The 23,208-nt window shown below is 44.8% G+C and overlaps 1 protein-coding gene across 2 annotated transcripts in view; it reads left to right on the top strand.

Moving 5' to 3' along the window:
- The first annotated feature begins 4,307 nt into the window (after window positions 1-4,307).
- Window positions 4,308-23,208, top strand: part of RALGAPA2 (Ral GTPase activating protein catalytic subunit alpha 2) — a 289,245-nt gene continuing 270,344 nt past the window's right edge. For both annotated transcript variants that reach the window (XM_057528489.1, XM_057528490.1), the window contains exon 1: window positions 4,308-4,536. In XM_057528489.1, coding sequence (XP_057384472.1) covers window positions 4,431-4,536 — 106 coding nt within the window. In that variant the 5' untranslated portion in view covers window positions 4,308-4,430. The remainder of the gene's footprint in view (window positions 4,537-23,208) is intronic.

Below are 23,208 nucleotides of genomic sequence, written 5' to 3'. Positions count from 1 at the left end.
AATAAAACAGACAACCTGGGGTTGCTGTTTGCAGCAATAACATTCAAATGAAGAGCCACAGTATGTCTGACCCACTAGAACATCTTACTCCGGAGGACAGGCACAACGAATTTATCTGACAGGAATATTTGAGGCTGAAATTTGATTTTTTCCAAATATTAAAATTAACATAATATTCATGACTATCAGGATTAACACGCAGGCATGAGGTATTTCAGTCAACCTAAAAAAAAATTCTTCCAATCTGAAAAATTCTGTTGCATGAAATATTTGGAAATAAAATACATTAATGTGTAGGTTACCTGGAAACCACAGAGCTGGCAGATCTAAGTGTCTGGAATGATTCCAACTGTGGAAGTTAAGAAGACGAACAAATTGTCTCTGATAGCAATGACTGAGTTTTGAGGCAAGATATGGTCAAAATTAGATGGGGGAAGCCTATGAGGTATTTCTCCTTTGTTGCTAGTAGCAACACCAATTAAGGAGGAGATGCAGGGGCCCAGAGTGGTGGGGGGAGATAAATGATGGTTTCATAAACAATGAACAGTCTGTTTAAGGACATGTGGATTAATGTACAGCATAGAGAATATAGTCAATAATATTGGAATAACTGTGTCTGATGACACATGGTGACGACTTATTGTGGTGATCATTTCATAATGCATAAAAATATTGAATCACTATGCTGTACACCTGAAACTAATAGAATATTGTGTGTCAATTATAACGCAATAAAAAGTAAGATGGGGAAAACTGAGGTATATTTTAGAAAGATTTCTCAGAAAAGAAGGGTAGAATTTTTTTTAAAATAAATTTTATTTATTTATTTATTTATTTATTTATGGCTGAGTTGGGTCTGTTGCTGCGCGTGGGCTTTCTCTAGTTGCGGTGAGCGGGGGCTACTCTTCGTTGCGGTGCGTGGGCTTCTCACTGCGATGGCTTCTCTTGTTGCAGAGCACGGGGTCTAGGCGCACAGGCTTCAGTAGTTGTGGCACGTGGGCTCAGTAGTTGTGGCTCGCGGGCTCTAGAGCACAGGCTCAGTAGTTGCGGCACACGGGCTTAGCTACTCCATGGCACGTGGGATCGTCCCGGACCATGGCTCGAACCCGTGTCCCCTACACTGGCAGGTGGATTCTTAACCACTGCACCACCAGGGAAGCCCAAGAAGGGTAGAATTTTAAAATATGGGTGCACGGTATGTTAATTAAATCAAAACCATTGTACTGAACAACATGCTCTAATTATGCTGACTGAGATATTAATGAATGAATGAATGAATGAAGTAAAATGAGAACGTAGGACATTTTCTCATTACTTCTTATGGTGGCACAGCTCTGCATAGCACTGCCTTATGTGGATGGGCTGGGTTTAGTCAGCTACTCTCCGGTGTGCACGTATGTGCAGAAATTTATTTTCACCCAGTTCTGGAGTCCAGAAGTCTGAAATCAAGGTCAGGGTTAGGCTCCCTCTGGAAAACCCCTAGGGAGACTCCTTCCTGGCTTCTTCCAGCTTCTGGTGACTGCAGGGGTCACTTGGCTGTGGTCATATGACTCCAATCTCTGCCTCTGTTTTCACCTTCATTGTTTGTGTGCCTTCTCTTCTGTGTCTTATAAGGACACTCATTAGATTTAGGGCCCAGCCAGATAATCCAAGATGATTTCGCCTTGAGATCTTTGACTTGACTACATCTGCAAAGATCCTTTTTCCAAAAAAAGTCACAACCACACATTCTGGGGATTAGGACATGGACATATCTGTTCACCCTACTATACTGGTTATTATAAATAATGCTAAAGGAATAACTTTCCACATGTGGTTTTATATATTTGTGGAGGTATATCTTCAGAGTAGATTCTTAGAAGTAAGATTTGTGTCAAAGAGCAAGTTTCTGTAATTTGGCCAAATTCTCCCCCATAGGAGTTGTAATATTTTACACTCCTATTAGCTGTGTTTCTCTACAGCGTTGCTACCAGAGCGTGTTGTCAAATCATGTTTTTGTTTTTGTTTTTGCTTTTTTTTTTTGAGAATCCAAATGGCATTTCAGGGTAGTCTTAATTTACATTGTAAGTTTTTAACTCTTGATTTCATTATCTGTATTTATTGATGACAGCAGGATACTTGTTCAGCAGTACTCAAGTGTCTACAAAATACTTGGCACTCTGAACCTCCAGGGATAAAAATCGATTGCAAAGCAGGTGATGTTCTCAAGAAGTTCACAGTCTAGCAGCAATGATTTTGTGCAGCAACAGAGAATAAGAAGTGTTTATATTTATTTTTATTTCACATGGAATATATATACATGATGGGTGGGTGGAAAACCTCAAAATAATAACTTACGTTTCTTGATTTTTTTAGAGAAGACCTGGAGTTCTACACTTTCATCAGTGAGCAAAGGCTAGATACGATGGATGAGATGAACCTGTATGCATGAATGCCTATTTCTGTTACTACCAAGTTTTGACCATGTCATGTGTTCACTGAACACTGTTGTTTATCTCTTCATTTATCTAGTTGCTCTGCCTCTCAACTAAATTGGAAGCTTTGGAGGTAAGGAGGCTGCATCTTATACAGCTTTTTATCCCCAAGGTTTAGACTCATGCCTTGCACATAGCAGGTGCTCAACAAATGTTTGACTTTGATGATAGGTTGACTTGCGATAGATAAATTGAATTCCCTAAGACAAGTGCATCCTATTTTTTTCCATCGATGCAATGAAAGTTATCTTACCCTAAAAGAATGGTGTGGTGAATATTGTGACTTACTATGTGTAGCCAAGTACAGGCTAAATTTCTGCAACAAAGACACCCAGAATGCTTTGACTTAAGAGAGAAGGTTATTTCACTCTTGTGACAGTCTTGGAGGGTTTGTGGTCCTGATGGACAGGTCATCCGGGGACCCAGGCTGGTAGGGCAGTTCTGTCATCATCCTGAGTGTGGGGCTTCCATCTCTGGGTCTGAGATTCATCCACGCCATTGGGTTTATTGGTTGTCTATTCCTTTTTACTGCCGAGTAATATTCCTTTGTATGAATATATCCCAGTTTTATCAATGCTATTTGATAACTTGAAAAATAGAGAATCTAACAACCAAGAGATATTTTTTGCATGCCTGGATTAAATATGTAGGATTATTTTAGCTTTTTATCCCATTTTATTTAACGAACTTTTATTGACTGCTTCGAGGTCAAATACAGTGCCCAGCGATGAGGCTAGAAGGCTGTGTAAATCGCTGGCTCTTCCCCAAAGTTACAGTTTAGCCGAATGAGGAAAAGACAGTTGTGTTGTCCCAATTTGATGGAGATCACGTGATTTTAAACAGCCAGCTTAAGTGCTTGCTAAAATGTTGCCAAAATTTGAAGCATCAAAGGATCCAGATGCCAGTAAATAACCCTGCAGATCTCCAGACCATCTTCCATCTCAAAGTCTTGCCTCAGGTTACAGGCACCTGGCCTTAAAAAGCATCCCAGCCTGAGAGTAAGGTCCCTCAGATTCTATTTCTGGTTCTGCTACTGTATTGCTAGGTGGCCTTGCACAACACAGAGAACGTGCACTTCCCACAAAGCAAGAGGCAAGACGTAGAGGAACCTGCCAGTGAGGCACTCTCATATCCCAAGTGAAGACGGGTCCCAGGAACCAAGGGGAGTGGGGCTGGCCTCCTCTCCCAGAGCCTAGGCATGCCCTTCCCTACTGCCAAAGCCATTCATTTTAGTGTGTAATTGGAGCTCCGATTTTGGTATGATCAACGGGATTTCCACTCGCTCCCTCACTCCCTGTTGTGAGTTTCTGTGGTTCACGTTGCACTAGAGGGAACTGGGTGGGCGCACAGGCCGGAGATTATAGATACAGAAGCCTTGGGCCTCCTTGGGTAGGGGTCGGGCGGATGCTGCCCAGTGACTGGGACCCTGGAAATGTGGTCTCAGGGTCTTGCCTCCTGGAAAACTACCTTTCCCAGGAGCACTTGCGGCCCACGGCGGGGTGGAGAGGGGGCACGTGCTCAGAGCTGGCCCACTGACTCTCATCGCGCCGAAAGCGCGCCAGCCTGATTGGAGGGCTCTGTCGCGGTGCATCCCGGGACTTGGAGTACAGCGTGTGCGCGGGGCCAGCTTCTTTGTGATTCGCGGCGCCTCCTCGGAACCCGGGCGCGCCCCCGCGAGGCGGGTCCCGACGACGCGCGCGTGCGCTGCGCCCAGGGGCCGGACGGCACCTCCCGCGGGGCGGGGCGATGGGTTTAGCGTCGACACCGCCTTCCTGCCCGGCCCCTCGCCGGCCAGGCCCGCCCCTCCTTCCTGGAGCCACAGCCGAAGCGGCGGCGGGCGGCGGCGGGCGGCGGCGGGCGGTCCGGGAGACACGCGCCGGCCTGACCCTATGCGGTGACTCGCGCGGCGCAGGCGCCTCCTGCCCCGCCGGCGGGGCCCGGGCTCCCCGCGGCGGGATGTTCTCCCGAAGGAGCCACGGGGATGTGAAGAAGTCCACGCAGAAGGTGCTGGACCCCAAGAAGGACGTGCTGACCCGCCTGAAGCACCTGCGGGCGCTGCTGGGTGAGGCGCGGCGCGGGCGGGGGTCGGGGCGGGATGCAAGGGCGGGGGGCGCAGACCCTCTGCCCGGGCCCTGGCGTTGTTCCCGGGAAGCGGGCAGCCTGGCCCGCGGGCTTGCCCGTCGCCCTCTAGTGTAAACTTACCCCGGATTCTCGCCAGGTGGCCTCGGGGCCGGGCGCGGCCGGGAAGGTCCCCTCCCCAGCAAACCCTGGGCGCCCGGGGGTCCTCTCACGCACACATCGAACTGTCATCTTTCCTCCCAGTTTTTAATTTTTATTTTTAAGTCCGAGACCCTAAGTAGACTGAGACCCCAAGTGGTCCCAGCACGGACTTAATTGAACTGTCATCTCCTCCTCACCCCCACTTTAATTTTATTTTTAGTTTTGAGTCCGATCCCCGAACAGACTGAGCCCCCAAGTGGCCCCGGGATAAATTTAAGTGCCGTCTCTCTTCCCATGGGTCTGGCTGCTTCATTTTCTTTGTGTTCTTGGTGTGAAGGGGGCTCCTCGTGTCTGCTTGGAGGGAAGGGTGACTTTCCTGGGTTCAAGGAGGCTGCTTCTCCTTTATTGTCAGGATGACACTGATGGTTATGTGCCTTCTTCCGTTTTTATGAGCCCGCTGGGTGGAGGTTCTGCAGAGCCCAGGTCGGCCTGCACTTGACCTGGGATGAAACTCACACCTGTGGGTGTGAAGTGTTCCCAAGGCTTCCTGTCACCTGCCACCTGTGATCTGTAGCTGGTTTGCTATGCTGTGTTTTGTTTTCTTTTCTTACCTCCTTAGTCTTAACTTGTGTTTAAGGTGGAAACACCTTTGCTGTCTATAGACAGACTTGTCTTTGTGTTATTTGCGGGCTGAGAAAAAGATACTTTATGTTTCTTCTAGATGTCTTTTTTTATTCTTAAAATGAGCAAAATCACCTGATTTAGGGCACAAAGTCTTAATGTGTCTGTCACTTGAGGAAATATGGTGTAACAGAATTCATCATATAGGTGAGAATTTTAAATAAAGATCTTGTTCATGAGATTAAAACTTGCAAATGATTTCTGTTTATACTCCGTGAAGTACCTCTAAGGAAAACAACAAATCCACACACCTGGTTTTGCCAAGTGAAGTTTTTTACATTCTCGAATTCCTTGAGATTCCGCCTGTCTCGGTCAGCTTGGAATGAAATGTAAATTAAGTACTGTTAGAGGGATTAGTTTTCAAGACTTTTGAAAGTGAAATTCGGTGTTCTTGGTAAACTGAACTTTCTACTTCCTGTACTAAAATACCAGGCGCACACAGGAGGCATTGTGTGGGGTTCTTAGTAGTGACTGATTAACACCTCCTGCAGGGACATTTTTGATAAAGGAGAGTAGAGTGGTATTTTAAAGCAGTTGATACTTGGGGACTTTTTCTGTGGTAGAGAGCTTGAACTTAACTTTTGTTCTGTCCAAGTCTACAGGATTAAGTTGGCTACATTTTGCAAAGGCAGACGCAATTAAACCTAGATGTTGGTTTTCTTAGAGACACACAGTAGGTTGTTACTGTTCTGAGAAAGTAGTTAGTTTTCAAGGCTCTGTGGTTTCAGTTGAAGGTGTGTGTCTTATTTTGAGGAACTTTCTTTTGTCCTTTCATTGAGCCATCTGACCTCAGTTTTGCAGCGTGGAGAGGCTCTGTGATATTTCCTTATGTATGTTGGTCTTTGTTGATGCATCTGCTGGTGGACTGGCCCAGCTTACTTCATTTATTACTGTAATCTTATCTGTAGGTACTAGATTCTTGTAAATGTGTCTGAAGAGTTCTAGTTCATAATGTTTCATGTAAACTTTCGCTTACAACTGTGGTTGAAAGGCTTTAAAGAAAAATAGTACAGCAGTGTACTAGTCCCACCACATCGCATACCCTACTGGTTTGCTACTTTAAGGAAAAGTCTACTAGGAAAAAAAGTCCTTTTCATCTGAAAAATAGGATTTAGCCAAGATCAAGAAACTATTTGAATTGGGGTTGACATATACACACTACTATATATAAAATAGATAACTAATGAGGACCTACTGTATAGCACAGGGAACTCTCCTCAATACTCTGGAATGACTTATATGGGAAAAGAATCTAAAAAAGAGGGGATATAGGTATATGTATATGTATAACTGATTCATTTTGCTGTACAGCAGAAACTAACACAACATTGTAAATCAACCATACTTCAATAAAAATTAAAAAGAAAAAGAAAAAGAGACCAGATTTGTGGTTACCAGAGGCAGGGTGTGGGGGGATAATTGGATGAAGTTAATCAAAAGGTACACACTTCCAGTTATAAAATAAATAAGTACTAGGAATGTAATGTACAGCATGGTGACTGTAATTAACGCTGCTGTATGTTGCATGTGAAAGTTGTTAAAAGAGTAAATCCTAAGAATTCTCATCCCAAGGAAAAACGTTTTTTTTCCTAGTTCATTTGTTTTGTATCTATATGAGATGATGGATGTTCACTAAACTTTCTGTGATAATCATTTCGTGATGTATGTAAGTCAAATCACTATGCTGTGCACCTTAAACTTATACAGTGCTACATGTCAGTTATGTCTCCACAAAACTGGAAGAAAAAAAAAAAAGTATATTTGCAAAAAAAAAAAAGAAACTATTTGAAGGAAATGAATAGAAATTATTATTGTATTTTTATTTGTATATTTAGATAATACTCTTGCTTTTCACATATTTTCCAGTGATAATAACGATGTTATTTTTTACATACGAAGCTGATAGCACTTGACCTGGATTTGTAGCCTGTGGCTGCATGACTTTGGGCCAATTACTCGGTGTGTCTTTGAACCTCAGTTTTTTTACTCTGTAAATGGGTATGGTGATGTCTGCCTCATAAAGGTTATTGTGAGTGTGATGTACAAGCTACTTCAGCTTGGAATAGGCATGTAACAGTTTCCTCTGTCATTACTGTTTTCCTGTCGTTAGTAGGATAGGACAAGCGTTTTGATAGGTTGTCCCTTCTCCTTTCTTATTTTAATAATTGTGATGGATTTGCTCCCTCTTCATAAAAATTAGTCTGTGTTTAAGACAGCTGGCTGAGAAAGATACAGTTAGCTGTGAAAAGTAGAGTATTTCTTGGTATCATGGTAATGGCTCCTGTTAGAACTTGCTTAGCTACTTTGACCTGGCTATATATTGTAGATTGGCCTGGTATTATTAACTTTATTTTAAAGGGGGAGGGGAAACTGAGACACAGGCAGGGCTTACTGGGGGCCAAGCCATGCACTCAACGTTGTGTATGTATTATGTAATTTAGAGGAAGAACAAAGAGCTGTTAGGTCCCCTGACTCCCAGGTCTCCTTACATTGTTGAAATCATCCTTGGGAAAGTAAATAAGTAAACAAAACAAAACAAAACTAAAAAAACATTCTGTGCATTGCTGTCTTGCTGCAGCAAAGATTCCATGTCTAATTAAAAGTTGAGTGCCTACTGTGAGTCCCAAAATAGGGTTTAGAAATGGCATTGATGTGGCAGGAAGAATAGACGTAAAATACTAGTAAGCATGTAGTGTGTTATGTAATTAGATAGTGGCTTATATGTGGTGGACTCCATTATAGGATTTCAAGGGGCAGAAAAGATCATTAAGAACAAAGATAGGGGCATCTTGAAGGAGACCCTGAAGAATGGTTAGACTCGTTCTGTCCAGTAGAAATAGATATCAGCCACAGGTGTGATTAAAAATGCTCTGGTAGCCACATCTAAAAAAGTAAAAAGAAACAGGTGAAATTAATTTTAATAATATCTATATATATTTTTAACCCCATACATCTAATATGTGTTATATCAACAGGTAATGAAAATAAAATGTTCAGTTTTTTCCATCATTTTTTGATAACAAGTCTTTGACTATAATCTCTTCAAATATTTTCTCAGTTCCTTTCTTTTTCTCTTCTTCTTCTGGGACCCCTATAATTTGAATGTTGGTGCGTTTAATGTTGTCCCAGAGGTCTCTGAGACTGTCCTCAGTTCTTTTCATTCTTTTTTCTTTATTCTGCTCTGCAGTAGTTATTTCCACTATTTTATCTTCCGATAGCAAGTCTTTGAAATCCCATGTGTACTGTGCGTGTGCAGCACGTCTCCCAAGAGCTCAGGAGCCACAGGTGGCCAGCGCAGCATGCTGGACAGAGCAGGGTTAGACTTGGGGAGAGTCGAGGGGGAGAGCATTTCGGGCCGAGGTGGGGAGGAGCTGGTGGTAGAAATACACAGCGATGATGCGGGAGGTTGAGGAACCTCGGGCACTGAGGATTGGGTGCTGGAACCCTGGCCCTGAGGGCGTCCGCAGTGTCAGAGCAGTGACCAAAGTGGTGTGTAGGCCAGGGGTAAGGGCAGGACAGCGAGTTGGACTTCGGGGTCATGGGGGAGGGGAGGAGAGGTGGCCTGACCGGTAGGAGCTGAGGCAGGTTGGGGCCAGATCAGAAAGGGCCTTGTTTGCTGGAGTTAGAAGCTCAGATCTTATCCTGCAGGTGAGAGGGCCCACTGGAGAATTCTTAGCAGGTCAAATGGTAATATTCAAGCACTGCCTCTCTGCCGGTAGGGCCAGGATAAATGGACGGGGCCAGTGGGAAGGCAGGGAGACACTGAGAAGACTGGTGATGAGCAGACAGGTGCTGGGGCCTGGAGAGGAGGGGTGGGGCCACGAAGGACCCTGTGGCAGGACAAGCGATTCTCAGGGAGGAATGAACATGAGGTTTGCAGAAGCTGGGCAAGGAGTGATTAATCTGAAGGAGAAGAGGTTTGGGGTCAGGGGCCACAGGCCAGTCAAATCTAGTGACACCAGGGTTCAGACCAAATATCTGGAGCCAGAGAGGAGAGAACCATCGCTCACAGAGGCTCTACATGCCCATAGAGCAAAATTGAACATTTTGATATGTTTCCTTTTGTGCATCTGTTGCTTTAAGTAGGGACAAGTTCACTTACAATTTTAAACGTTGCCTTTTAAGCTTACTTTTAACATTTCCCAATGTTTTGTTCCTTTTCTTTTTATTAACTACAGATGTTTGTCGAGGCGATGTACCATAATTTAGCTTACCATTTCTTGGGTAGTTAAGTAGTTTCCTTCCTTCATCTCTCCCTCTTTTTTTCCTCTCTCGCTTTTTCTCTTTTTCTTTCTTTCTCTGGTGTAAATAATAACTACTCTGAACATCTTGGGAGGAGGCTTCTCCTGCATTTTGCATTATTTTCTTGGATTAGATTCCATGGAGGTCACATTGCTGCGTTTATGCCTCGACCCACAGTGCTGTCCCACAGTGCTGTCCTCAGTGTCGCTCCCATTGCCCTGCAGGCAGCAAGGGTTGAGGCGGCCACTTCCTTTGCAATCTGACTAGCAATAAACACGTTGTTAGAATTTGATAATTGGTGTTAGGTATTTGGGGGAGTGGAGGTGTCATGGATAGAGCCAGAAGAGTTGGGAGGAGACTCTGGCTAACGACAGAGCAAGATGAGTTTGGTGTTGATGTGTGTTGAGTTTGAGAAGAAGACGAGATACAAATGGAACTGTCTGGGAGGTGCTGGATGTGGGGTCTGGAGCTTAATGAGGGGTTAGGAAGCTGTGGCGTGGTTATTAGCATCATGATCTCACTGGATCGTCCTACAACCTGTGATGAAAGTAGTGTTCCCACCGCCGACCTCGAGATGGGGAGACTGAGGCTCCCAGAGGTGGGCTCCTTGTCTGCCAGCTCCCTGTCTCTAAGGGGCAGAGCTGGGGGTCATAGGATTATACAGCCCGTGTCGAGCTTTTGCTAGTTACCTGACACAAGCATATTTACATACCAGAAAATATATTTACCCACCAGAATGAATGTTAACATGTAAACAAAAGCCCAACAGTTTTTGCGCGTCTCCCAGAAATGTTGCTTTGAGTTTTGCTGCTCTCTTCCTAGTTTGTTTTACCGTATTCTTCTAGGGAGACTTGAGGCCATATTTGACTTGAACATGGCAGAAGATAAAAAGACTCCTTCTGTGTTTTCGTGTTCACCGGCCTCTCCATGCCATTGGCAGGCCTCTCTGGTGGTAAAATATTTGCATGGACGTTAGTGCCACGTGGACATTCTGCAACCAGAGCAAAGCTGGGGGTATAACTCCAGGCCTTTCAGACAGTCTTGGGATGGTTTCTCTCAGTTGACCTTGTCGTAAGCAAAGTGATTTTGCCCTAATGCTCCCTTTGCTCATTTTTCATCGGTTACTAACATTTTATATCTGTAATTTCTGGAATGTAAAATGAACTTTGGACACATACATGTCACACAAATACGCATCCCTGCTCCTAGTGCTTGAAATTGTCTAGCCTTCTGAAGTGAGAAAGGTGGACCTAGGAGAAAAGTCTGACTGAGCTCAGATGTTTTGTTTGAGATAACTAGAAAAGGGTGCCTTTGACCTTTTATTCTGGGAAGAGAGATAATTGGTAGGTCTGGAATATTTTGATGTAAACTTTTATAATTTGTGTTTTTATTTTGTTTGTAAGTGCTTTATTTGCAGATGGACATAAATACTTTTACTAGCTGTTTAGAGCACTGATCTTTGGTCTCTAAACTAAGTGCCACAGATGAAACTGGAGAATAGTTTATTGTTTTCAAAAAGTTGACTTTCAAAATAGCAAATTGATTCAATTTAAATTTTAAAATTATTTTTAAAAGAAGGAATATGTTACTCTACTGTAAAATCAAGAATAATTAATATATAAATGTAGTAAGCAACTATCTTGTTCTTGGATTTTTAAAAAATTCAGTTTCACGTACATTTTTTCGAGTCTGTATGTGCGTGTGTGTGTGTGTCTGCTTGGTAGGGCTGTGTCTTCAGAGATCAATAAGGCACAAGCCCAGGATTTACGGTTTGTTAGGGGAGACAGACAGGTAAACAGCTGCATTTACGACGAGGGTGTTAGTGCCGGGGGGGTGGGGATGGCGTAGGGGTGGGGGAGTGTGGGTGGGGGTGGGACAGTACAGGTGGCTGCAGGTGTAGAGGAGGCAGAGCAGAAGGGCCCCTTGGAGAGTCTGCCAGTGCTTCCTGGGGGGGGGGGGAGGCGGGGCTGAGGTGGGTCTGGAGTAATGAACACAGTTTCCCAGGTGGGCGGGTTGGGGGCAAGGGGACTGCAGAGAGAGGAGCTTGTGCAGAGGTGATGGTGTGGCCACCACGTGGCTAAGCGCACACTGTCCTTTACCCTGTGCCGTGGGTGGACGTTTGGAATCCAGGGAAGAGTTTTAAGCAGATGAGCCACCAAATCCAGTGCCTTCCCTCGGTGATAGTCCAGGAGTCCCAGTCTCCCTGAGGTTTGAAACATGGATTCCTGGAGGGTGAGAGCTCCCATCCTTTTGCATTACAAACCAAGAGGATGTAGCCTGGGCTGCCAGTGTTCATCTTTCCCTCCATGTGGGGAGCACACACCTCAGATTGAATTCACGGTCAGAGGGAAGCAGAGCGGAGAGGTGGAGAGTGAGGCGCGTCCATGGACCCTGTGTGAGCTGAGGGGTCCAGCCCTGTCTGCGCCATCCCCACCCCGAGCTTCTCAGTTGCAGGAGTCTGGAACACCCTGTTTTTGCTCTAGCCGGCTTGAGTCATATAATATTTCTGGGCCTTGAAATGGGAAGAGTACACATTAATATGCCAGGAAGAGACTGGGAAATTACAGATCGAGGATGGATGGGTCTCTGTGTGTGTGTGTGTGTGTGTTTGTGTATGATTTTTATATTTTTTAAGACCTGGGAGAATTTGAGTTTATTTACATGTAGGAGAAGGAAATAATAAAAGAGCAAACTTGAAGAAATAGTAGAGAGAAAGGAGATACATAGTGGAAGTTGTGGTCTGCTGTGGGATCCAGAGTGCGGGGCCGGAGATAAGGCTTGACAGGGGGCACCTCTTCCTCTAAGGCCACTCAGAAGAGGCAAGAACAGGGTGTGGGATGACAGGGTCATGAAGGGAACTCTCATATGATGGCTTCTACTTTTTTCTGTGAAGGTACGAGGGAAAGTCAACTGCTGACTAGTTTTCTCGCTGATGTAGTGATAGGAACTGAGTATGTCTTGCTCCCTCTTCTCTGCCATGTATCCTCATAAAATAAAAGAAATATTGTAATCTGTGAGACCTTTTTGTTGTTGTTCATTTGGGGGGGGGTGGTGATCTCATAAATGCAATTTAACTTATGTGTTTAATGCTTGGCCAGAAGGGGGAAACGTGTGTGTGTGTGTATATATATATATTTATATATCTATAAAAGTATAAATATATATGATGTATATATATATAAATAAAATGGGCACAGTTTAAGTGGTGTGGTTGCTGCCTGCCCTTCCACTCAGTGACCACGTGCCCGCCTGGTGGTGTGAGGAGGGACAAGGGACTTTGCTGTGTCCTCAGAGGTCTTCTTTCCTTCATGTCTCTCACTGTGGGAACATCTTCCCTGCTGGGTGTGCCTCTCATGTTTAAGGGTAATTGTGATTTTCTCCATTTTTACCTTTCTTGTGACTTAACCCCACCTAAGATGTAACTTGACTGTATTGATAGCTCACATTCGTGTAGCACTTAACACTTTTGCAAAATGTTTTCTCATAGTCTCATTTGATCAAATTGCTTTCTTAAGCAACCAGTTTATAAAGGATTTACCCTCTAGGTTCTTAGCAGAGCTTTGTTTCTGCATTAGTTCTGAATCCTCATTCCAGAATTTTAACTTTGATATTTAGAAAAGAGATGTTTCATAACAATTTTATGTCCTTTACGTTGTTTTGGAAACTGAAACCACATCTGAAAGATACTGAACACTATTTTAAAAGTAGTTGTAATCTTTAACAGTAAATATGTATTTTGCTTTTGCTTTTGCAATTGTGGTTTAGTTTAAAAAAATCCCTTTTGAAAAAGATAAGGGACCCGTTGATACTGTCTTGTGTTTGATTTTCAGTGATGGCACTTATTTATTGAGGCTCAACCTGGCTTTCAAGGACACAGGAGGTACTAGGGACGCTGCTTGTGCCCTGCTGTGGGAGCCGTGAGAGTGAGCGTTCAGATCAGCTGCGCTCCGGGGAGCGTCACTGGCCGCTGCTCCCGATGCTGCCCTTGGATTCACCGCCACTGTTTAGCCAAAGCTGAGCTCCTCCCAGCCAGTTACCGAGCACGTGAGGGTACTGATGTGGCTGTTCCTTTGAAACCCAGATGCCTCTGAAGGGAGACTTTGTCCTGAGGGCTCCTGTTGGCCTGGCCAACAGCTTTTCAGACCTGTGCTGCCTCTTCCTCCTCAACCCTCCTCCCCTCCCCTCTTCTGTGCAGGGGTCAGACCTCCCTTCTCAGGTCCTCCCCTTCATCCTTCACAGACAGCTCCCTCAATAAACCTCCTGCGTGTCCACTCTTGTCTTGGTGTCTGCTTTTCGGAGAACCCAAACTAATACGCCGTCCCTTTTCCCAGAGGTGTCAGCCAACCTGTCGTGTAAAATTCTTCCAGGAGCCGGCAGAGGTATATTACATCTTCACACAAAGTGTCTTCGTCCCTTTTCGCTGAAACGATCTTTCCTCGGAATTCCCATAGCATTTTGTGCCTTCCATTTGGCATTTATAGCCTTTGGTTTTGTATTCTACTTATCTGTGTTCTGCCTGATCTCTCTCACTAAGTGATATTGATACTAAATAACGTTGAGAACACCAGCAGCTTTTTGTACATCTTGATTCCTTTTGGTGACATACTTCCTTATTTGTAATAATAATAAGTAGCATTTAATCAGCGCTTTCCATGTGCCAAGTACCGCTAGAAACACTTCACATGTGTTAATGCATTTAATCCTCTCCCAAGTGGGACAGGGAATGTCATTATCCCCATTTTACCAATAAGACCCAGAGAATTTGAGAACGTTGCCCACGGTTGCACAGCCAGTAAGTGACAGAGTCAGGATTTGAACCCAGACAGCTGGCTCCAGAGTCCCCTTATTCATTTAACAGTTATTTTTTATCCAACCCCAACCATGTGCCAGGCATTGTACACAGCACTGGGCACGCCTGAGCTTGCATGCTGAAAAACCAAGAATGTGATTTCCACGTAGATGGATCTCAGTCTGGGGGAGAGTAGCGGCCACCGGTATGGATGTTTAGAAAAATTTCTAGAAGCCTTCCTGCCCCAGCCGGAAGTTCCCATCATTAAAGTAATGATTCAAGGGACTTCCCTGGCAGTCCAGTGGCTAAGACCCTGCGCTTCCAGTGTAGGGGGCGTGGGTTTGATCCCTGGTTGGAGAACTAAGATGCTATATGCCGCGTGGCACAGCCAGAAAAAAAAAAAGAGATTCAAGACCACGAATTAAGTTCTCCTTGCAGAGCCCTCTCTCCTCCTATGTGTGCGTGCACTGTCACACCCACCCCCTGGATCCAAGGGGAAGAGCTGTAAGAAAGGACGATTTCTGTGGACAAAAGGGAGAAGAGGTTGGGGAAACCTTGACTGGGGTGGAGGCTGAGGGCCAGCGGGGCCAGAGGGCTGTGGGTAAGGACAGGCTTGGGTGAGGCTTAGGCAAGTACCCCAGATATTTTTTCATGGAAACAAAATGGGAGAGACACTGTTGTCAATTTTTAAATTTACAAAAACCAAAACTGAATTACCATCCCCCGAAAAGGACCTGTTATAACTAGTGGTGAACATTCTTCCAGTGAAATCTTGATAGTATTTTCAGGACTGCATGGAAGAGAGGGGAGCTGAGGACACATGTTGCTTCTTTACAGCTTTCTAAAGGGGTTAGCATATTTTCATTCTGTCTGGTCATATTTCCGGTGCCGACAGTGTAAACCTCTTTATTCCTTGGATTCTGTATCTGATAACATGAGGATGTATTTGGGCCAGAGAGGCTTGGTGGAGTAGAGCTTATGCTGAGCTCCCAGAGTGGGAGTAAAGTATTACATAGTCTTTCTGTGTATGTGTGTGTGCATGTGTGTATATGTGTGTGCGTGTGTGTGTGTCATATTGCAGATACTTATTTTTGAGAGAATGGTTCCATTCCTTTCTTCCTGCTCCTAAAATAAATACATATACAAACATATCATCTTTAACTGAAGTAAAAAGTAAATAATGAACTGGAAAAATAACTTGAAACTTAGAGGAGAGGAAATAGTTATATCCCCCAAACATAAAGAGCTCCTACATATTAATAGGAAAAATTATAATAAATAGATGTTCAAAATGTATGTATACGTAAGTCACAAATGAAGAAATGACACCTAGTGAGATGGCCTTTGCCCCCATTCTGACTGCAGACAGAAAAGACAAGAGGGGAGAGAAAGAAGCAGTGCTGGAGAGGAGAAGCCAGCCCTGGCCGGGGAGCCCTAGCCGGCACACGTGGCTGGTCCTTCCTTGTTGCAGCAGTGGGTCGTGATAAGGAGACAGGCCAGGACCACCGTGGCCAGTGGGGCAGGGATGCTTGAGTGTGCCAGATGTGAGATGGGGCCACACAGCAGACCGAGCTTGTGACAGTGTGGAGATGCGCTTACTACGTCACCCCAAATTCTAGTAAGAGCCAAAGAGTAGGTATCTTAGAAAGTGCCCTGATGCTGACAAGAAATGGAGATCAGCCAGTGGCTGAAAATGAATGAGCACAGAAGAACGTTGATGGGTCAGTGCAATGTTAATTTATCTGTATGAATGGTGAGAAAGGCAGCAGACGGGCTCAGTTTCAGGTACCTGCTAAATTAGAACCCTGTGTGTGCTCTACGTTGTGTTTCTTTTTTCAAGAACTTGAGCCATTTCAAAAAAAAATTTTTTGTTGTTTTGGCTATGCCCCACAGCTTGTAGGATCTCAGTTCTCTGACCAGGGATTGAACCTGGGCCTTGAGGTAGTGAAAGCCCGAATCCTAACCACTAGACCACCACAGGACTCCCTCAGGGTTGTGTTTCTTAATACAAAGGCCTGAGGGAGTCTTGGACTTTGGCTCAGTGTTAATTGAAAAGACGTGTGGTTTCTAGGACCCGGTGTTGCTGCTGAGCGTGCGCTGAAGGGGAGTTTGCTCCGTGGTGGGTGATCAGTCCAGGTTTAAACAGGACTTAACGTGTGCTAAGGCCACCAGGTCTTGTAAGTGAACCTGCCAGTGATTGGAAATTTCATCACCTTTTTGCATTCAGAGGTGTCACACCTTTGCTTGTTCCTACTCAGTGCAAGCTGTTGAATGGCTGGACAGAGACCATTTCTTCCTGCCCGACCGTATCATTTTTCTACCCTTTTCAGTAAATGACAATTAGAGAAACATAGCTTTCTCTAAAGACAGCAAAAGTCCTCTACACCTCGATCATTACAAGGCATTATGTACAACGTATGTGTTATTACAGAAGAGGTCTAACGACAATGTTGGGCAGAGGAAATTTAAATTATTTTCTGTTTTTAGGGCATTTTAGTCTTGGCAAAGATACTACTTTACATATTGTTTAGGTCTTCAGTGTTCTTCAAGTTTCAAAAGTGAGACACGTTTGGAGGAAACTATGGCCAATGTCACATCTGCTGTTCTTTTTTATGGTACATAATCAGGCTTTGAAAACAAATTCCTTCTAAATATTCTGGCAGCTTTTTTTTTCTGAAATGAATAATAGTTTTTTTCTGAAAAATAGTAGTTTTTTTCTGGTTATAAAATTTTATATACTCATTATAAACATTTGAATAATATGAATAAACAAAAAATAATTTAAGTATGAAAAAGCTCTTCACATTCTGCAATCCTCTGATAACCATTGTTAAAATTTTGGTAAACATGCTTTCTGTGCTTGTTGTTGCTTACGTGCAACCTCTCTCTCTGTGTCTTGTAGGTACACACATAAACACAGTCTTACATGAATAGTTGTTATACATGGGCTGACACTGTATTTTTGACCTAACACGCCTTGGACATTTTTCACATGAGTAAGCGAAGGCTTACATGATACTTAAATGGCCCTATCGGGTCCCACTGGACTCACACGACAAATTGTCCACTGCCCATTCTTCAGGTTGGCAGTTCCAGGCCTTTCCATGGTGTCAGCAGACCCTGGCTTGGGGGAAGCAGGGTGACTGCCCGGCGGCCAGAGGGGCCTTTGGTTTCTTATATGAAGGATGGGGCGGGCCTGACGGTGTTGCAGCTGCTGATGGGGCAGGGGACAGTGGGATGATTTTCTGGAAGTAAAGAGAGCTCCTTGGGGAGGACCGTCTCAGTCTCTGCAGAATTAGCTTCACAGAAAGGCCGCCCTTTTAACCTCTCATGCAGGAAGGCCATTCCCCTTGCAAGCTGGCTCTGGTGTTCTAAATAAACCAACTTCTGGGTCCTCTCTGGGGTTTAGTAACTATTTAGTCCCGGGACTTCTACCAGCTCTCTCTTATGTATTTAAAAACCTTGTGTTTCCAGGTGTACTTCCCTGCCCCTCCTCCATCACTTTCAGCTAACGTTAGACGTACTTAGATAAGCGGTGCGGGAGCCGGACTGCCTGGGTTCGAGTCCTGGCGGGGACCTAACCTCTCTGACCCTCACCTGGTCGCGGGACAGTACCTGCTTCCTAGGGCTGTCGGAGGCTTAATTGAGTTAATATATACAAAGCCCTTTTGTAAGCCGTTATTATGCTTATTAATAATAATTATTTGACGTAAGTAAGATGGCTCTCTCTGCCCTCAGCACCACTTTTCTGCTGCCTTGTTAAAAATGGAGCGGGAGAGGTTACCATTTAGCTCCTGTTTTATCTATTTCTGTCTCCAGCTCTTTCCCTAGTGAGTGGTTTTGACTGTAATATAGGCCAATTCAGATCAAGAAAAGTAGAAGTAGTTATGCATCGCCTTAAAAAATCGGATGAAACTTGATTCCTACAAAAGAAATAGATATATGAAAATATATAAACTGTTATGTATAAATTAAGCTACAAAGATGTATTGTACAACACAGGGAATGTAGCCAATATTTTATAATAAATATAAAGTATAACCTTTAAAAACTGTGAATTACTATATTGTACACTTGTAACATAATACTGTACATCAACTATACTTCATAAAAAATACATGTATATAAAACACATTAGATTTGAACATTATATTTCATTGGTGTATATATTTTGTTTTATTGTGTTGGCACTTGATATCCGTTAAAAATAATGTTTTAGAGTCCTGCATTTGAGACAGTTGTGTCAAAAATGTTTAAAATAAAAATAGCTCTGCTTTTAAAAACTAGAGCTCTAGGTACGTGGAGTATATCTTTATCAGAATCACTTTTACATGGGGACTATCAATCCAGGATAACAAAGTGTTAACATCTTTCTGACTTCTAAGAATTTTACTTTCTGCACCTAGCTACCATATAGGTATAAAGAAATGAAAATAATACATCTTAGGAAATGAAGTGGGATGAATATAACTTCTACAACCTTTCAATTATACTAGGATTTGTTTCCTGTTCTACTGTCAGATTTTACTTCAGTATCTACAATGATGTTTTTGGATATAGGTAACAGAAAACCCAAATATAAACATAAATGATGAAGAATTTTTTCTCCTATAGAAAGCGGTCCCAAAGCAGGTGGCCCCCCGAGCCAGCTGGCACGGCAGCTCAGTGCTGTGCCCATCCGTATGCTCTCCCCTTCCTGCTTTGCCCTCCTTAGTGTCCTCTGTGTGGCAGGTTTGTCCCCTGAGTGGCAAAATGCACTGCAGGCATCGCACCCGGACGGAACAACGTCCAGAGGCAGGAAGAAAGAAGCACTTCTGCTTTGTGTCCCTTTAAGAACAATGACCCTTTTCCAGGCATCTCCACCAGAATTCTTCCCCTTGCTTGTTGACCAGCATTGGGTCACAGGCTTGAGTCTAAACTCATAGCTGGCAGGGGGCTATTGCCACAGTAATTGGCTCAGCAGCATCAGGTCCCACCCCCACGAAGGGCACACGGATTTGCGGGGTGGATGGTCCCTGAACAAACAGGGGCTCCGTTAGGAAGAGGAAGGGTCTGCCGTGGGAGTGGCTGGGCGAGGGGGCAGGAGGGAAACCGGGAGCGTTTGCTCCAGGCCACTCTGTCTTTCAGTTTAAATTCTACAGAGATAGAACAGTCCAGCATGGCTGTAATAATGTATGTAAGAAACACAGTTATCAGCAGAGCTAAAATGTGAGTTCATTTCATTTCCTACAAACAGGAATATGTGGTTTAGGCCCCCACGTGCTTCCAAAAGTATTATGTCAGCGTTCTAGGCTCCTCTTCCTTCCGTGGCGCTTGGGCGCAGAGGTACGTGCGCACCAGCTGTTGGCCCCAGAGAGGGCTGAGAACTGGATGAATAGTGTGGAGCCCTGTAAAGTGGGGGTGGGGGGGATGCTTGGTTGAGTCGGTGCGTGGGTTTAAAGTGCTTGTTTCATTATACAGCATCAGTTGCACATGTACAAAACATATTCTTTCACATCTATTCAGTACTTAAACCGATAACTTAAAAAAAATCTTTGCTATCTGGCACATGACCTGTGCTCAAATAAATACTTTCGGTTGAATTAAGGGTGAAACTGACTGGGGTTTTATGGAGTGAATATGATGCAGGGGGAAGGGAGGTGATTGAGGGACAATGGAAGGGCTGATTAAAAAGATGGACCGTGGAAACCAAATTAGGAAGAAAAAAAGAAGTGAAGACTTCAGAGGGATCATAGATCATGACAGGGTGGTGGGGTCATTGGATTGAAGGACCCAGGAAGGTCGAAGAGTTGTTGGAATTAGGTTTCCAGAAGGAGGGAGCAGGGGAGGTAGGGAGAGTGGGTTCAGACTTGGGAGGCAGGGAGGTTAGAGGGATGCCCGGGCGGGCCTGGGGACAGAGGTTGCGGAGGGGGCGTGGAGGACAACCTCAGTGGAGATAAGGAAGTTGGGCATCACCTGTGTAAATGTGGAAATCAGTGCTGGCTATGAGGGCAAAGACAGTGAGCCAGGCCCTGAAATCTTCTGGAGAGCATCCTGGGGGCAGGGGTGGGGGGGTGGGTGTAGACTGTGCGGCCACTGGAGCCGGAACCTCCATCTGCCGTGCAGGTTAGCGTCCCCGTCCACATGAGGATTTTGTATTTGCATGTAATTAGCACAAGGACGTTTTTAGGTCTGCACATAGATGCATTTTCAGATGTGAATTTCTTTTTAATAATAATGATGATGATAAAAGTATCGAGTTACCACTGAAGCACAGTCAGCATACCTGCTGTCTTATGACCCGAATACCTGCTGAGTCTTGAAAGGGCTTCATTATGAGGACTTTACCTCCTCACCAGGTGAGTTCCAGATCGGTTACCTGCCCTTGGAACGGTATTGCACACACAGGAGGTTCTAAAACCTACCCGCTGGTGTCAGGAAAAGGAGTCCCTGCCTGTACTCTAGTTAGTGTTGCAGAAACTTTCTGTTGCGGACAGTGTGTATCAGCTGGCAGCTCTTGTTATTTGGACCCATATTGTCTGCTTTTCCTTCTTTGACGGAGGTGACAATGTGTCGTACTTGGGGCACCTCTTCACGGGCTTGCCGGCTCTCATGGCCGGTGAAACTTCTTGGTGATGAGTTGCTTGTTCTTCCCCACCAACATTTTCACAACAACGGTGCAAGACAACCCGTCCCAAACCTCAGGCTTACAGAGACCTTACGGCAACAGGCATCTGTTTTATTCCCTCACCTATCTGCATTGCTGCGTGGTACTGCCCTGGCTGCAGGTTGCCTGGGATTGGGTCCTGCTCTGCTCCATGAGTTTCCTCATTTCCTTTTTTGTTTTTGTTTTTTTAATTTTTATTGGAGTATAGTTGATTTACAATGTTGTGTTAGTTTCAGGTGTACAGGAAAGTGAATCAGTTATACATATACATATATCCACTCTTTTAAGATTCTTTTCCCATACAGGTTATTACAGAGCATTGAGTGGAGTTCTCTGTGCTATACAATAAGTCCTTATTAATTATCTATTTTGTATATAGTAGTGTGTATATGTCAATCCCAGTCTCTTTGGACCAGAGACTACTTGATGCTCTCCAGCCACTGCTGGGTCAGGCTTCTAATGAGTGGTTGTCCACAGCAAGTCAGGAGACCAGCCCCAGATCAGTGTGGGTGGGCATTTTCTAAAGGAGTGGATGGAGGGCGGGAATAGTTTGTGGCATTATTACAAAGTACGTAAAGCAAGAGGGAAAGAGGGCGGGGACCTAGGCAGTTGTGAAAAGGTGAAATCACCAAAATCTCATTAGCCCTTAAGTAAAGGCGCCATACGAGTGACATTTATCCTTGTCAGTGTTTTCTGTCTTGTGTCTGACTCATTGATTTTCCTTGTTCTCACTGTTCCTAAATTACGTTTCATTAAGTCGCCACATTGGCCTTGAATTTTTCACTCACCCCTTTTCCCTTTCACCGGCATGTGATCTTGAGCATCGTGCTTCAGTGCCAGTATCTAGGGAATTTGAGTAAAATAGCAAATGACACCGTCTTCATCTACACGCAGACGTGTAGGCAGCGCTGGGACGGCTCTTGGCCCTGGGGAGGGTGGGGGACGGAGGGCAGGAGGATTGGGGGTCACTCCCTACTCCGGAGGAGCTGGTCTGAACCCCTTCTTCCTCTTGGCAGTGTCCACCAGGGCCCCCAGGTCTGAGAAGGACGTTCCCTCCTCCTTTGGTGCTTTCAGGGTCTGCTGAAGCAGGCTTTTATGAGGCTGGGTCATGATCCTCCCAACTAAAAAGGAGTAAGATTGCTATTGGAAAGGATTATATGTGGGAGGAAGTGGAGGGACAGTCCCACTAGTTTTGGAGCATCTGCTGCTGAATTGGGATTAAGTGCTGTGCCTTTTGGAAAGGTCTCATTAAGTGGGTGAGTTTCACGTGTCATTGAGTTTTATGGCTTCACAGGTGAAGCTGGGTTATTCCCACCTCGTGAGATGGCCTTTGCCAAGAGCTAGATAATTGGAAAACAACTAACATTTATTTACATAATGCTGACTACACACTTAGAAGCACTTTGCTTATGTTCATTTTATAGGCACAGGAACCATCGTTGGCCACGTTTCTCAGGTGGAAATTGAGGCACAAAGTGTTTTAAATAACTCGCCCAGGTCTTGTAGCTTCTGGACTTGAACCCAGGCAGTCTGCTCCAAAGGTTCTGCCTTCAAGCTTTGCTATTGTCTTCCAGCTAGATGTGGGGAAATAATTGTCAGCAGGAGGCTTAGCTGGACAAAAGGCCAGGGGAGGGTAGCTTCTGGTGTGGAATATAGATTATTTTTCAGATATAATGGGAAAATAATAGAAACAGTTGATTGGCTGTCGGTTGGTGGTAAAGGAGATTGCTTTACAAATCCCAGAATGACCCCTAGCTCTGTAAAGCTGGCTGCTGGTTGCTTCTCTGTGGTCAGTGTGCCTGCACTTGCCTGGGTTTTGTGATGCCAGCCAGGCAGCGTGCTAGCGTCGGTGCCAAACACACCCAGGGTCATCACCTCAAAGGTGGTGTCCAGCCTGGGCTCTGTACCTGGGGACTTCCCCTCCTTCCCGCTTCCTTACTGGCCCCACAAGGCCATGGGGAGGTTGCTGTGAGGTCATTCTTGGGGAGCCGGGCCATGTCTCCCCTCGTGTCTTACCTGTCCTCTCATCCCCCTGCTCTTCTCCCTCGGGCTCTCCTGCACATCCCATCCCTGAGGGGACGGCGTATTTCTCTATATTCCTGACCTGATTTCTGGTTTTGACTTCTTCCCTCTGTTTCTGAGGCCTTTGTGTAGCT

Source organism: Balaenoptera acutorostrata, chromosome 15 (genome assembly GCF_949987535.1).
Source record: "Balaenoptera acutorostrata chromosome 15, mBalAcu1.1, whole genome shotgun sequence".
In the NCBI taxonomy this organism is placed as follows: Eukaryota; Metazoa; Chordata; class Mammalia; order Artiodactyla; family Balaenopteridae; genus Balaenoptera; species Balaenoptera acutorostrata.
The sequence above is the reverse complement of the archived record's forward strand: the minus strand, read 5'-3'. Positions and strand labels throughout refer to the sequence as shown.